The 14,466-nt window shown below is 35.1% G+C and overlaps 1 protein-coding gene and 1 pseudogene across 1 annotated transcript; both read left to right on the plus strand.

Moving 5' to 3' along the window:
• The first annotated feature begins 5,649 nt into the window (after positions 1 to 5,649).
• On the plus strand, positions 5,650 to 9,776 carry LOC145219165 (uncharacterized). Its single transcript, XM_080086553.1, has 5 exons — positions 5,650 to 6,441; positions 6,602 to 6,646; positions 6,997 to 7,050; positions 7,235 to 7,428; positions 7,584 to 9,776. The coding sequence occupies exons 1-5, from the start codon at positions 6,252 to 6,254 to the stop codon at positions 7,692 to 7,694; spliced, it is 594 nt and encodes a 197-aa protein (XP_079942679.1). The 5' UTR covers positions 5,650 to 6,251; the 3' UTR covers positions 7,695 to 9,776.
• A 1,840-nt stretch (positions 9,777 to 11,616) lies between these two features.
• LOC145218237 (acetyl-CoA acetyltransferase, mitochondrial pseudogene) lies at positions 11,617 to 14,088 on the plus strand (annotated as a pseudogene).
• Positions 14,089 to 14,466: the final 378 nt, after the last annotated feature.

Here is a 14,466-nt window from a genome sequence, read left to right on the forward strand (position 1 = left end):
ACTTTTGAGGCAACAAGTGTTAGCTGTAACAAAATTTTGTTACGAAAAGTGTTAGCTGTAACAAAATTTTGTTACAAAAAGTGTTGGTTGGAACAAAATTTTGTTACGAAAAGTGTTAGCTGTAACAAAATTTTGATACGAAAAGTGTTGGTTGGAACAAAATTTTGTTACGAAAAGTGTTAGCTGTAACAAAATTTTGTTACGAAAAGTGTTAGCTGTAACAAAATTTTGTTACGAAAAGTGTTAGTTGGAACAAAATTTTGTTACGAAAAGTGTTAGCTGTAACAAAATTTTGTTACGGAAAAGTGTTAGTTTGAAACATACTTTATGTTGCGAAAATCACCGGTTTTCAATAAATTTAGCTCGCAAAACGCTAAAGCTCTAGTAAAATTTGTTACGGAAAAGTGTTAGATGGAACAAAACTTTGAGGCAACAAGTGTTAGCTGGAACAAAATTTTGTTACGAAAAAATAGTTAGTTGGAACAAAATTTTGTTGCGAAAAGTGTTAGTTGGAACAAAATTTTATTACAAAAATTGTTAGTTGGAACAAAATTTTGTTACAAAAAATGTTAGCTGGAACAAAATTTTGTTACGAAAAGTGTTAGTTTGAAACATACTTTAATTTGCGAAAATCATCGGTTTTCAATACATTTAGCTCCCAAAAAGCTAAAGCTCTAAAGAAATTTGTTACGGAAAAGTGTTAGTTGGAACAAAATTGTTACGAAAAGTGTTAGTTGGAACAAAATTTTGTTACGAAAAGTGTTGGCTGGAACAAAATTTTGTTACAAAAAAAATAGTTAGTTGGAACAAAATTTTGTTGCAAAAAATGTTAGTTGGAACAAAATTTTGTTGCGAAAAGTGTTAGTTGGAACAAAATTTTGTTACAAAAAATGTTAGTTGGAACAAAATTTTGTTACGAAAAGTGTTGGTTGGAACAAAATTTTGTTGCGAAAAGTGTTAGTTGGAACAAAACTTTGAGGCAACAAGTGTTAGCTGGAACAAAATTTTGTTACGAAAAAATAGTTAGTTGGAACAAAATTTTGTTGCGAAAAGTGTTAGTTGGAACAAAATTTTATTACAAAAATTGTTAGTTGGAACAAAATTTTGTTACAAAAAATGTTAGCTGGAACAAAATTTTGTTACGAAAAGTGTTAGTTTGAAACATACTTTAATTTGCGAAAATCATCGGTTTTCAATACATTTAGCTCCCAAAAAGCTAAAGCTCTAAAGAAATTTGTTACGGAAAAGTGTTAGTTGGAACAAAATTGTTACGAAAAGTGTTAGTTGGAACAAAATTTTGTTACGAAAAGTGTTGGCTGGAACAAAATTTTGTCGCGAAAAGTGTTAGTTGGAACAAAATTTTGTTACAAAAAATGTTAGATGGAACAAAATTTTGTTACGAAAAGTGTTAGATGGAACAAAATTTTGTTACGAAAAGTGATAGTTGTAAGAAAATTTTGTTACATGAACTGTTAGCTTCAACCATCCTTTAAGTTGCAAAAATCATCGGTTTTGAATAAATTTAGCTCGCAAAAAGCTTTAGCCGTAAGAAAAGTTTGTTACGGAAAAGTGTTAGCTAGAAAAATATTGTTACGAAAAGTATTAGTTGGAACAGAGTTTTGTCACGAAAAGTGTTTGCAAACACGCTAGACCGCACGATACTGAATACGTAATTCACATGCTAAACTGCCACTAACTCCAATTGACAGAAAGAACAAATAATTTTCGCGGCAGCTTTGTAGTTTCCTGATTTTGCCGCTGGTATCTAGCTTACTCAGCAAAACTGCAGCTGCAAGATAAGCGATAAGCGTCAGGTGATCAAAATCGTTGCTTAAAAAGGGGGAACAGATTCTCAAGGACTGAACGCCTTTCTAAAGCGATAATGCTACTGTTAAGTTGCGCAATGTCACGAATGCACTAAAGTTGGTAACTGTAGAAGGCATAAATTGTGGCAGTCACAAATTCCGTGTACCCTAATAACATAACTCGTTTAACATCGATCTAATGTTTGGGACAAAACTATTACGTGTTTGGCTGGTCGAAACAATACAAATGCAAAAACAGTTTGATATGTTGCATTAAGTGCAGTTAACACCAACCAAGAAATTGCAACCAGCGTTCCAGCCGGAACGTAACTTTCCGATTGTTAGCGCATAAAATTCCTTATTAAACCCTTGTTACGTCACAATTGGCGATTAGATAACAAGCGAATACAAGAGATTGAAGGCTCAGGGCTTTGAGATAACGACTCCCTGTTATCAGCGGTAAACGGAAACGATTTGGGCCTATTTAATTTACGCAAAACTTTTTACAAAAGGGGGGGTCCGGATTTATTATCACATTAATTTGGAACTTGATGAACAGATTGAGTTGCACAATAAAGATCAGTTTTAATGTTTATTAAGTCATAATCTATATTGTGATGCTTTTACTACCTGTTTTATCGCATTGTTTGCACACAATAGGCCTACAAAAAGACTGACGCATGTGACTGCTAGGCTTGTAATACTCTTTTCAGTAACACAATATCTGTTTCGGGCAGTTTGAAAATCAAAAGTTTTGGCAAAGCAGTTTTAATTACATCACGGGCGCCAGTACATATATTTTAATGTGGCCGTACGGCCGCAGATTGTACAGCCTTGACTGAAGGTTTGAGGAACGGTTTAATTCATATCGTTTCTATTCATAAGAATTTGTATTTACAAATTAAATTTTGCTAAATGTCTGTTTAAATAATAGCTTTGAAAAGTAAGAAAAATTTAGTTTTATCAAAAAAATCTAAAAAAATACTACAATTGTTATTGACTGTTCGTGAGCCGCATGCGGCCGACGGGCCGCGAGTTTGACAAGCCTGCTGTATCTGAGTGCAATTTGGAGTTGGCCAGTGAAAACCGTTTGAATTTATGTCAAACCGTTCGTGTTTTATAACCGAAAGGTGCTTGTCTGTATGTCAGCGCGCCTTAATTTTAACGGTCGTTCCTTGCGAATAATGAGCATGTAAGCTTCTAAATTCCGATTGACTCATTGGAATGACCTATAACTTTGCATGCTGTATCTGAGTGCAATTTGGAGTTGGCCAGTGAAAACCGTTTGAATTTATGTCAAACCGTTCGTGTTTTATAACCGAAAGGTGCTTGTCTGTATGTCAGCGCGCCTTAATTTTAACGGTCGTTCCTTGCGAATAATGACCATGTAAGCTTCTAAATTCCGATTGACTCATTGGAATGACCTATAACTTTGCATGCTGTATCTGAGTGCAATTTGGAGTTGGCCAGTGAAAACCGTTTGAATTTATGTCAAACCGTTCGTGTTTTATAACCGAAAGGTGCTTGTCTGTATGTCAGCGCGCCTTAATTTTCACGGTCGTTCCTTGCGAATAACGAGCATGTACGCTTCTGAATTCCGATTCACTCATTGGAATGACCTGAAACTTTGTATGCTGCACCTGACTGGAATTTGTAGATGACTAGTGAAAACCGTTTGAATTTATGTCAAACCGTTCGTGTTTTATAACCGAAAGGTGCTTGTCTGTATGTCAGCGCGCCTTAATTTTAACGGTCGTTCCTTGCGAATAACGAGCATGTACGCTTCTGAATTCCGATTCACTCATTGGAATGACCTGAAACTTTGTATGCTGCACCTGACTGCAATTTGTAGATGACTAGTGAAAACCGTTTGAATTTATGTCAAACCGTTCGTGCTTTATAACCGAAAGGTGCTTGTCTGTATGTCAGCGCGCCTTAATTTTAACGGTCGTTCCTTGCGAATAATGAGCATGTAAGCTTCTAAATTCCGATTGACTCATTGGAATGACCTATAACTTTGCATGCTGTATCTGAGTGCAATTTGGAGTTGGCCAGTGAAAACCGTTTGAATTTATGTCAAACCGTTCGTGTTTTATAACCGAAAGGTGCTTGTCTGTATGTCAGCGCGCCTTAATTTTAACGGTCGTTCCTTGCGAATAATGACCATGTAAGCTTCTAAATTCCGATTGACTCATTGGAATGACCTATAACTTTGCATGCTGTATCTGAGTGCAATTTGGAGTTGGCCAGTGAAAACCGTTTGAATTTATGTCAAACCGTTCGTGTTTTATAACCGAAAGGTGCTTGTCTGTATGTCAGCGCGCCTTAATTTTCACGGTCGTTCCTTGCGAATAACGAGCATGTACGCTTCTGAATTCCGATTCACTCATTGGAATGACCTGAAACTTTGTATGCTGCACCTGACTGGAATTTGTAGATGACCAGTGAAAACCGTTTGAATTTATGTCAAACCGTTCGTGTTTTATAATCGAAAGGTGCTTGTCCGTATGTCAGCGCGCCTTAATTTTCACGGTCGTTCCTTGCGAATAATGAGCATGTACGCTTCTGAATTCCGATTCACTCATTGGAATAATCTGAAACTTTGTATGCTGCATCTGACTGCAATTTGTAGATGACCAGTGAAAACCGTTTGAATTTATGTCAAACCGTTCGTGTTTTATAATCGAAAGGTGCTTGTCCGTATGTCAGCGCGCCTTAATTTTAACAGTCGTTCCTTGCGAATAATGAACATGTACGCTTCTCATTTCCGATTTACTTACTGGAATGATCTATAACTATGCCAGCTGTATCTGAGTGAAATATGGAGTTGGTCAGTGAAAATCGTTTGAATTTATGTCAAACCGTTCGTGTTTTATAACCGAAAGGTGTTTGTCTGTATGTCAGCGCGCCTTAATTTTAACAGTCGTTCCTTGCGAATAATGACCATGTACGCTTCTGAATTCCGATTCACTCATTGGAATGACCTATAACTTTGCATGCTGTATCTGAGTGCAATTTGGAGTTGGCCAGTGAAAACCGTTTGAATTTATGTCAAACCGTTCGTGTTTTATAACCGAAAGGTGCTTGTCTGTATGTCAGCGCGCCTTAATTTTCACGGTCGTGACCTGCGAATAATGATGATGTACGCTTCTGAATTCCGATTTACTCATTGGAATGACCTATAACTTTGCATGCTGTTTCTAAGTGAAATTTGGAGTTGGCCAGTGAAAACCGTTTGAATTTATGTCAAACCGTTCGTATTTTATAATCGAAAGGTGCTTGTCTGTATGTCAGCGCGCCTTAATTTTAACGGTCGTTCCTTGCGAATGATGACGATGTGCGCTTCTCAGCTGCATTAAGTCTTAAATTTTGGAGCTGATATTGTACGTCATAACATTACTGTTCACATAAAAATTCGCTAATGTAGCACTAGATAGTCTGTAAACACTGCATTCCTCTCAGTACACAATCAAATATTCACTTCTTTAGAAGTATGAAAAAAAGTTTCAAGTGCACTGGTTAAAAACAAGTACTCTACGACAGATGTAATCAAAGCATGAACTACAGAAATTGCCAAAGATTAGAACAACAACAGAAATGATCACTTTTAACAAAATCGTTTAAAGCCATGTGCAAAATATGGGTGTACGTTATCCAGTGATGTGTTATGTATTCTATTAAAATGATGAAATCTATCACTGTTTCGTGTTTGTTTTGTTTCATGTTCATTGTACCTTGATGTGTGTAATTTTGATTGGAATGGAAGCAACAATTTACCAACCAAAGTATTTTATCGTTTTGTAACACACCTTTTGTTACAACTTTTGTTAATGCTTTAGCTAATGTTGCAAAAAAAGGAATATATTCTTTAGAATCATTTTGAACTAGCTATGGGTCTTGACAATAATTGATGAGTCAACAATATGCAACTTGCTGATTCAGCACTTATTGTCACTGTAAAAGGCTACGCTCCGTTGCGTCATCTACCACAAATTCAGAAAGAAACAGAAAGAGAAACGTGAACAATATGTAAAAGAAAAAAGTAGAAAGAAGCTTAAGGATCTCGACACACCAAAAGTTAAAAAAAAACAATTGGAGCTTTTGTTGGGCGACATTTTCTGTCGTGTTATATGGAGACTAGGATGCAGGGGTGGAATATTTAGAGGAATGAGGCGAGATGAACTGTTAGGAAAAGAGGAAACTGCCCAAGGAATTTTTCAATTTTAGTTGAAAAGCAGAAAGAACAAAATCGACATGGTTGCATTGTTTTGTCCAAACTTGAATATGATCACCTCAAGGTTGCATCTGACCATGCATGGGCTTTTTTGAAACATAAGCCGGGAGAGAAATCTCAAGCTTTTCCATCATTGGTTACTGCTGGTGCTGAAATGGAAGCCACTGCCACTACATTCAATAGGCTTTTCAAACTGGTTTCTATCAACGTAAATGGCAGTTTCAGCAACTGATGTCAGAAAAGTAATAACAACCAAAATGCGAGATGCTCCAGCAGAAGTTCAAAAAGCAGTTGCCAGGGCCGAGGGGCACTCAATCGAAATGGCAAATCGGGTGTATGACTTGTCTCATCCTTTGGAAATTGTTGAAACAGCTAGGATGGCTATGGAGGAGGTGGTTTCAAGTAAGCACCCGTTTACTAATTCATTTTCAACTACCCTACAGGATTTTTCTTCAATAGTTTCTGTTTCGCAATTTGGTCAGTTAAAACCTTTTCATCATTATATTCTAGATGATATAAGTATGTTTTAATATGATATTAAATAGTTGTTTGTTTTGTACAGAAGATATATCTCAATCTCAACCGGATCAGGAGTCGTCAGAAACTGGTATGTATATGACTTACATACTACAATCAATGTTAGACAGGCATTCACATGTTATAAGTAAGCACTCTAGTTGTACATGGTGTGCTTGCCACCTATACAGTCATTCCATAACGACCATTGGGGGTGTAATCTAACTTTATATTACATTATACAAAAGCAGCAATGCCAATAAATTTGACATAAGAGTCACAACTCAAGCATCTTCCTGCCATAAGAAGGAAATTTTAAACTAAACTCTGCAAGAATTTTGACTGTTATGTCAAATATATTGACTTCGTTATTTTTAGAGTTACGCTTATTTTGCACTAACTTAATATTATACTTGTCTAATTTCATTTACTGTGTCACAGAAAGTGGAGAAACAATCGCAACCACAACGTCAGAAAATCAAAAACTCAGCACTGGTAGGCTTGCGTTTTTTGCTTTTAGTATTTTATTTATTTCAATGCAATTTTAATAACTGACAAGTTTACTTGATTGCAACCAATTGCTGTCATGAACTACCTCTGAACATAGTGCATTGAAGTTGTTATAGTCCAAGTCATGGCAGTTATAATTGTATTTACAACTATTTATATTATGTTGCAGATGAATCATTGTATATAATGGTTCAGTTTGTGGACGATAATGAAGTTTTACAAATTTTTCGAATCTCTGACTTAAAAACATTGGACAACAAGAAATTTAAAGACTTCTCTCAAATTCCTGAAGGTGGTTTATGCAAAGCAAGGTGGCCAGCAGACAAGCTGTTTTATAAAGCTAAAAGATTCCATAGTCGCTATGTAAGTTTACTAGACTTGAACTTTTTAAAGCTTAGTAATACCAGATGCAAGTAGGATAATTGTAACAGCCTAATGACATCCCATTAAACGTACATGAAATAATATAAAATTGCAATCTTTCCAAGAAATATTAATATTTTTTTGTCTACTTCCAGGTACACCAACTAAAGAAAAATGCAGCTCAAATTCTGAAGCATCACCAAAAAAGAGAAGACTTTTCTAAATTATTTAAAATAACATGTCATGCAGTTACATTGTTTCTGTAAAATAACTTTTTTCTATTCATATATTTTCTATTCATATTTCTCACTGTAGTTGATAGTCTGTGATGCAGCTTTAAAATTACCTAATTTATTGACTGCAAAACAAACATACATTTACTTACATTTTACATGTCCCAAGCTATTTTGGAAACTTAAAATCATTGCATTTCTGTTTTGCATTGCCATTAACCTTATTATCTTAGTGAATGTTTCCAATGTTCAGTGTTCATTTTCATTATTTTTGTAAATAATCATTTATTTTCATCGCTTTATGTTCTTTTTGCAACAATGTTGTTGAAGCCCTAAGCCCCATTTTACTATTGAATGATTCCAATTTTCGGTGTTCACTTCCTTTTTTTTGTACATAATCATTTATTTTCATCGCTGTATGTTCTTTTTGCAACAATGTTGTTGAAGCCCTAAGCCCCATTTTACTATTGAATGTTTCCAATGTTCGGTGTTCACTTCCCTTTTTTGTACATCATCATTTATTTTCATCGCTGTATGTTCTTTTTGCAACAATGTTGTTGAAGCCCTAAGCCCCATTTTACTATTGAATGTTTCCAATGTTCTTTTTGCAACTTTGTTGTTGAAGCCCTAAACCCCATTTTACTATTGAATGATTCCAATTTTCGGTGTTCACTTCCTTTTTTTGTGCATAATCATTTATTTTCATCGCTGTATGTTCTTTTTGCAACAATGTTGTTGAAGCCCTAAGCCCCATTTTACTATTGAATGTTTCCAATGTTCTTTTTGCAACAATGTTGTTAAAGCCCTAAGCCCCATTTTACTATTGAATGTTTCCAATGTTCTTTTTGCAACTTTGTTGTTGAAGCCCTAAACCCCATTTTACTATTGAATGTTTCCAATTTTCGGTGTTCACTTCCCTTTTTTTTTGCATAATCATTTATTTTCATCGCTGTATGTTGTTTTTGCAACTTTGTTGTTGGAGCCCTAAGCCCCCTTTTACTATTGAATGTTTCCAATGTTCGGTGTTCACTTTCCTTTTTTTGTAATTAATCATTTATTTTCATCGCTGTATGTTCTTTTTGCAACAATGTTGTTGAAGCCCGAAGCCCAATTTTAATATTGAATGTTTCCAATGTTCTTTTTGCAACAATGTTGTTGAAGCCCTAAGCCCAATTTTAATATTGAATGTTTCCAATGTTCTTTTTGCAACAATGTTGTTGAAGCCCGAAGCCCAATTTTAATATTGAATGTTTCCAATGTTCTTTTTGCAACAATGTTGTTGAAGCCCGAAGCCCAATTTTAATATTGAATGTTTCCAATGTTCTTTTTGCAACAATGTTGTTGAAGCCCTAAGCCCCATTTTACTATTGAATGTTTCCAATGTTCTTTTTGCAACAATGTTGTTGAAGCCCTAAGCCCCATTTTACTATTGAATGTTTCCAATGTTCTTTTTGCAACAATGTTGTTGAAGCCCTAAGCCCCATTTTACTATTGAATGATTCCAATTTTCGGTGTTCACTTCCCATTTTTTGTACATAATCATTGATTTTCATCGCTGTATGTTCTTTTTGCAACTTTGTTGTTGAAGCCCTAAGCCCCATTTTACTATTGAATGTTTCCAATATTCGGTGTTCACTTCCCTTTTTTGTAATTAATCATTTATTTTCATCGCTGTATGCTCTTTTTGCAACTTTGTTGTTGAAGCCCTAAGCCCCATTTTACTATTGAATGTTTCCAATGTTCGGTGTTCACTTCCCTTTTATGTAAATAATCATTTATTTTCATCGCTGCATGCTCTTTTTGCAACGTTGTTGTTGAAGCCCTAAGCCCCATTTTGCTATTGAATGTTTCCAATGTTCTTTTTGCAACAATGTTGTTGAAGCCCTAAGCCCCATTTTGCTATTGAATGTTTCCAATGTTCTTTTTGCAACATTGTTGTTGAATCCCTAAGCCCCATTTTCCCACTGAAAAGTTTCACTTCATCAAAATTCCGAACTAATAAACACATAAAATTAATTTAGCTGTGCGGTTTGAATGCTAAAATTTGCAGACCTCTACCTCCACCTAACGGTTTTTCGTTGACTTGAAAAAATATGTTCCGAACAAAAATTGTAACATTATGTGGTCGTTAGAAACCGTTACCTATGCTAACAAAAATTTTGTTACAAAAAAAAATCTCGTTCCGAACCATTACATAGGAGAACAATATGGGTGCATGTGCTTTATTATTATTTTTTTTTTCACGGGGTTTGAACCCAGGACGCTCCCGGGGACGAATCCGGATCAGGTTTTTTATGTCTGTATATGGGTCAGGCGCGCCGGACCATTCGGCCAAGGTCCTGCTCATGTGCTTTATTGTGTTTGGCAAGAAATCAAGAGTGTAATGAACCGCCACCAAACGTAAGTTTTAAAATGCGTTTCAATTCACTTGTTAACAATATATCCATTCATCACTCGACACAGAACGATAAACTACAAGAAAGAATAGAAAAAAGACAATAAGAAAAATAGTGACACTCTAGTCGAGCAATAGTTTAGCAGAAACCTAAATGTGTTTTCAGCATTAAATCACTGGTTGTATTTTTACTTAACCAAACTAAAAACAAGTTAAGAAAAAAACGGTTTCAACCTAGCAGCATATAACACGTACTTGTTTTTGTTTAGTATACTGCGAATATAGGAAACAGTTCGTCAAACACGGTAAACTTTGATTGATTGTGAGAGTAATTGTTTGCCTCATGTAGCTTTGATATTGTCGTTTTCAGTTTGTGTTACCTTTTATAGGGTTTCTTTGAGATGAGACATCAAGGATATCATAATAAATTCGACAGTCAAAACAATGGTAGGAAGAATTCACATGAATATTGTCTGTGTATTTGAGTGAACATCATTGTTATGTTAAACTATTTATAGCCCGAAATGCGTTCTCCAATTTCGACCATAATATGAGCAGAACAACCAACACGTGATGAGGGTCGAAACCAGTTCAACCAGTTACAACCACAACAAAAAGACACTCAAACAACTAATGCTCGCTGTATTGCATTCAAACAAAACATAGCTTAATATTTAAAAAAATCTAACTTTTTTAAGTTTTGTTCATTTCAAACAACCATATATACTTGCAATATTTCTTTACTGTGTTTTTTGAACTTTTTTGAACAATATCCAGCATTTCTTCTTTTAATGCAATCTGAAGAACAAATGCATCATTGTGCACTGTATCGCGTGACTTGCTATCAAAAACCAGAGGCAATATTTATTTTTACACAAATAAATGCTATTTTTGTTTTCAATTTTGTCATCGAACGTTTTTTATTTGCTGTAGATCATTTGCATGTATGTCTGGTCATCTGTACTTTCAGGTGATGTTTAACCGCATAATATTCGTTCCGTACAACGTTTATCATGTGTCATTTTGGGTTAAATAGGTACGCAAACATACAAAGTCTTTTGTAAATTTGTACAGTCAGCCAGGCTTGTTTAAACTGCTCGAGGCAAAAGTGTAATCGAGAGTTTGCAGCAACATCTTTTATTATGCTGCACTTGAACCCGCAAAGAATCGAATAAATTATTGCCCTTTTTGTTTTGCTCTTTTAAGGTGAGCGCACTGCCATATAACATATTGGAATGTTTCCTTCTGCATCTACAGCTGTGCCACATGTCAGCGGTTATTTTTAAACCTGCATTTGCCGTATATTTTGGTAAAAAAAAACAGAAGAAAATGTTTTAGCCCAGACGAATCTGAATTAAATCAATTTCCAGTATTATAAATATTATTGCACTAAAAAGATTAATTTGCAAGCCCACTTGGATGATCAAAACATGTTAAAGCAATATTCTACCTGATTAGGATAATATTGTATTATCCAGCAGTAATATTTTATACGGCCATTGCAAAGTATTTTGCAGACATAAGGGTGGGATATACAAATTAAAAATTGCCATGTTCAAAATGGCATTGCTTTCAGGTTGTAAAAATTTTCTACATTTACTTTTCATTTGTACTTATTATGCAATGAATCTTGGCTGAGCAAAAACAAGAATGTTTGAGCTTTATGTTTTTATGTTTGGTAATTTATCAACCTTTGTTTCTACAGAATTTTTTAGGGCAACACTCTATCCATGTTGTTTCATATTTGTCTTTAGGTGCAGGATTAAAAACAAGCACTCCGTGTTCAACAATCAACAAAGTCTGTGCATCTGGAATGAAATTAATTAGCGTCGCAATCAATCAAGTGTGGACACCAAGACGTCATGGTGGCGGGTGGCATGGAAAGCATGTCAAATGCTCCATTTGTGATGCCACGAACGCCACCAGCGTATGACGGCGTAAAAATGATCGACCTTATTGTTCATGATGGCTTGACTGATGCTTACGGGAAATTTCACATGGGTATATGTGGATAGAATAGTGCAAAAAAACATTCAATATCTCGTCAAGAGCAAATGCATATGCCATTGAGTCATATACAAGAAGTGCAAAGGCTACTGAAGATGGGCAGTTTAAAGATGAAATTGTTGATGTTGTTATTGAAGGTAAATTGTAAAGTATATTTTACAAATATTGGATAAAACTTCCTGTACAATTTGATTGCATATGATACATGTTTGATAAATCAAGTTTATAGAGCTCTTCTTGCAAATGTATTTTTATTCCGACATTTGATTTTCGAATTCATGAATTTTCCTTTGTTATTGTGCTCTGTACTAGTCGCATTCAGTGATATTTACCCTGATGAAGACGACCTGCATAGGACATTGAAATGTCAGAATAAAAATACATTTGCCAGAAGAGCTCTATAAACTTGCTATATGCCTGGCAGCAATAGCTTATATATGCATATGAAACATGATTGATATATATATGCTCTATTTAACACTTTGGTGACAAGACATTGCTTGTACAAGCTAGCATAGCCATATACACCATGCCAGATTGTTACAGAAGTAAAAGGCTTTAAACCCATACCCTACCAAAATCTGCTGTATTGATAATACCTTTTATGCTATAACAGCATGTACAGATTGCAGCGTACTTGAATATTAATTAATGTTGTTTATTTATGTTGTGTATTGTTTCAAGTTTAAACTGATAATTGGTAAGGTACAAATAACAGTTGTTATTTAATGGTAAAATAACGGCCCAAATAGACGTAAAAAGTGACATGCTTTATTTTTCAAATGTTTTGGCAAATGCTCATGTCATTATCAGTGATATGAAGTATATATAAACGGGCTTAACTGATGTGGCTCTTCATATCACCAATGATGCGTGAGCATTTGGCGAAATGTTAAAAAAATAAATCATGTTGCTTTTTACGTATATTTGGGCCGTTATTTTCACCATTAAATAACAACTGTTATTTCTACTTTACCAGTTATCAGTCAAAACATAAAACAATAGACAATATAATAAAAAAACACTATTTGGGCTGTTATTTTCACCATTAAATTATAAACAGATCCACACATAGTGTTCCAAAGTTACCGTATTTACTCGATTGTAAGCCGCCCTCATTTATAAGCAGCCCTCGATTGTAAGCCGCATGTTGAGGTGTTAAAAAAATAATGTAAACCGCTATTTGCCAATATGTGTTAGTTACGTTGATAGCTGTACCCAACAGAACATATATGTACATGCATACATGTTTTGAACCCCAAATAATTTAAAATGTTGGAGTATAGAAATAATTTCGGTACAAAATAAAAATGTAAGCCGCACAAACAGCAGCTAAAAAACAATATAAGCCACCGCTTACAATCGAGTAAATACGGTATTATTTGATCATGATTAATTAATGTGAATTTATCTTCTTCTTTTTTCAGGAAAGCGTGGGAAACCCGACATCACAGTTTCAGAAGACGAAGAATTCAAAAAAGTAAATTTCGACAAAATTCCAAAACTGAAGGCGGTTTTTCAAGCTGAAAATGGAACTGTCACTGCAGGCAACGCAAACACATTAAACGATGGCGCAGCTGCATTATGCCTTATGTCAGCACAAGCAGCTATTAATTTTCGTCTAAAACCATTGGCTCGAATTGTTGGCTTTGCAGATGCCGCCGTTGAACCAATAGACTTTCCAGTTGCCCCTGCATTTGCTATACCGAAAGCGCTTAAAATGGCTGGAGTCCGAGAAGACCAAATTGCATCATGGGAAATTAACGAGGCATTTAGTGTTGTGGCATTGGCGAATATTAAACTTTTGGGCATTGACTCGGCTAAAATGAATGTTGACGGGGGTGCTGTGTCACTTAGGCACCCCATTGGCATGTCCGGTGCCAGAATTTTGGCTCATTTGGCCCATAGATTAAAACCAGGGGAATTTGGATGTGCTGGTATTTGTAATGGCGGTGGTGGTGCTAGTGCTTTAGTTGTTGAAAAACTTTAATATGTTTGACCTATGTAAAGATGTTATCTTTCTATCATGTACAGTGATGTTTTAAAATAGTTCCTTTATGTGATTTTTACATGACCTCTAAACTGTATGGTTTTTAGGCTTGGTTTATTTGCAATTTAAATTTTGGTATGCCTTGTATGTTCAAAAGCCAGTCACAGTCAACCATAGCATTTGTTGCATATATATTCAACTTAAAAATGGTTAAATTAGTACTTTAATGAGCTTATAGATGCATTGTTTAGCCAGCTTTAGCAAAATCTTTGCCAAACAAATAGCCAAAACAATTGTTTTTGTCAAGGTTTGCAAACCTCTATAAATAGAGTTATTTATGTTATCACACAAACCATCTCAAAGTGGTACATTATTTCATTGTATTTTTTGCCTTACCTAAAGTGTGTCTGTTC

The sequence above is a fragment of the Phallusia mammillata genome, chromosome 3 (assembly GCF_965637545.1).
Source record: "Phallusia mammillata chromosome 3, kaPhaMamm4.hap1.1, whole genome shotgun sequence".
NCBI lineage: Eukaryota > Metazoa > Chordata > Ascidiacea > Phlebobranchia > Ascidiidae > Phallusia > Phallusia mammillata.

Coding starts and splice junctions, on each gene's coding strand:
- LOC145219165 (XM_080086553.1), top strand. CDS start 6,252: ATGGCAGTTTCAGCAACTGATGTCAGAAAAGTAATAACAACCAAAATG. Junction 7,051..7,234: donor AAATCAAAAACTCAGCACTG/GTAGGCTTGCGT, acceptor ATTATGTTGCAG/ATGAATCATTGTATATAATG. Junction 7,429..7,583: donor AAAGATTCCATAGTCGCTAT/GTAAGTTTACTA, acceptor GTCTACTTCCAG/GTACACCAACTAAAGAAAAA.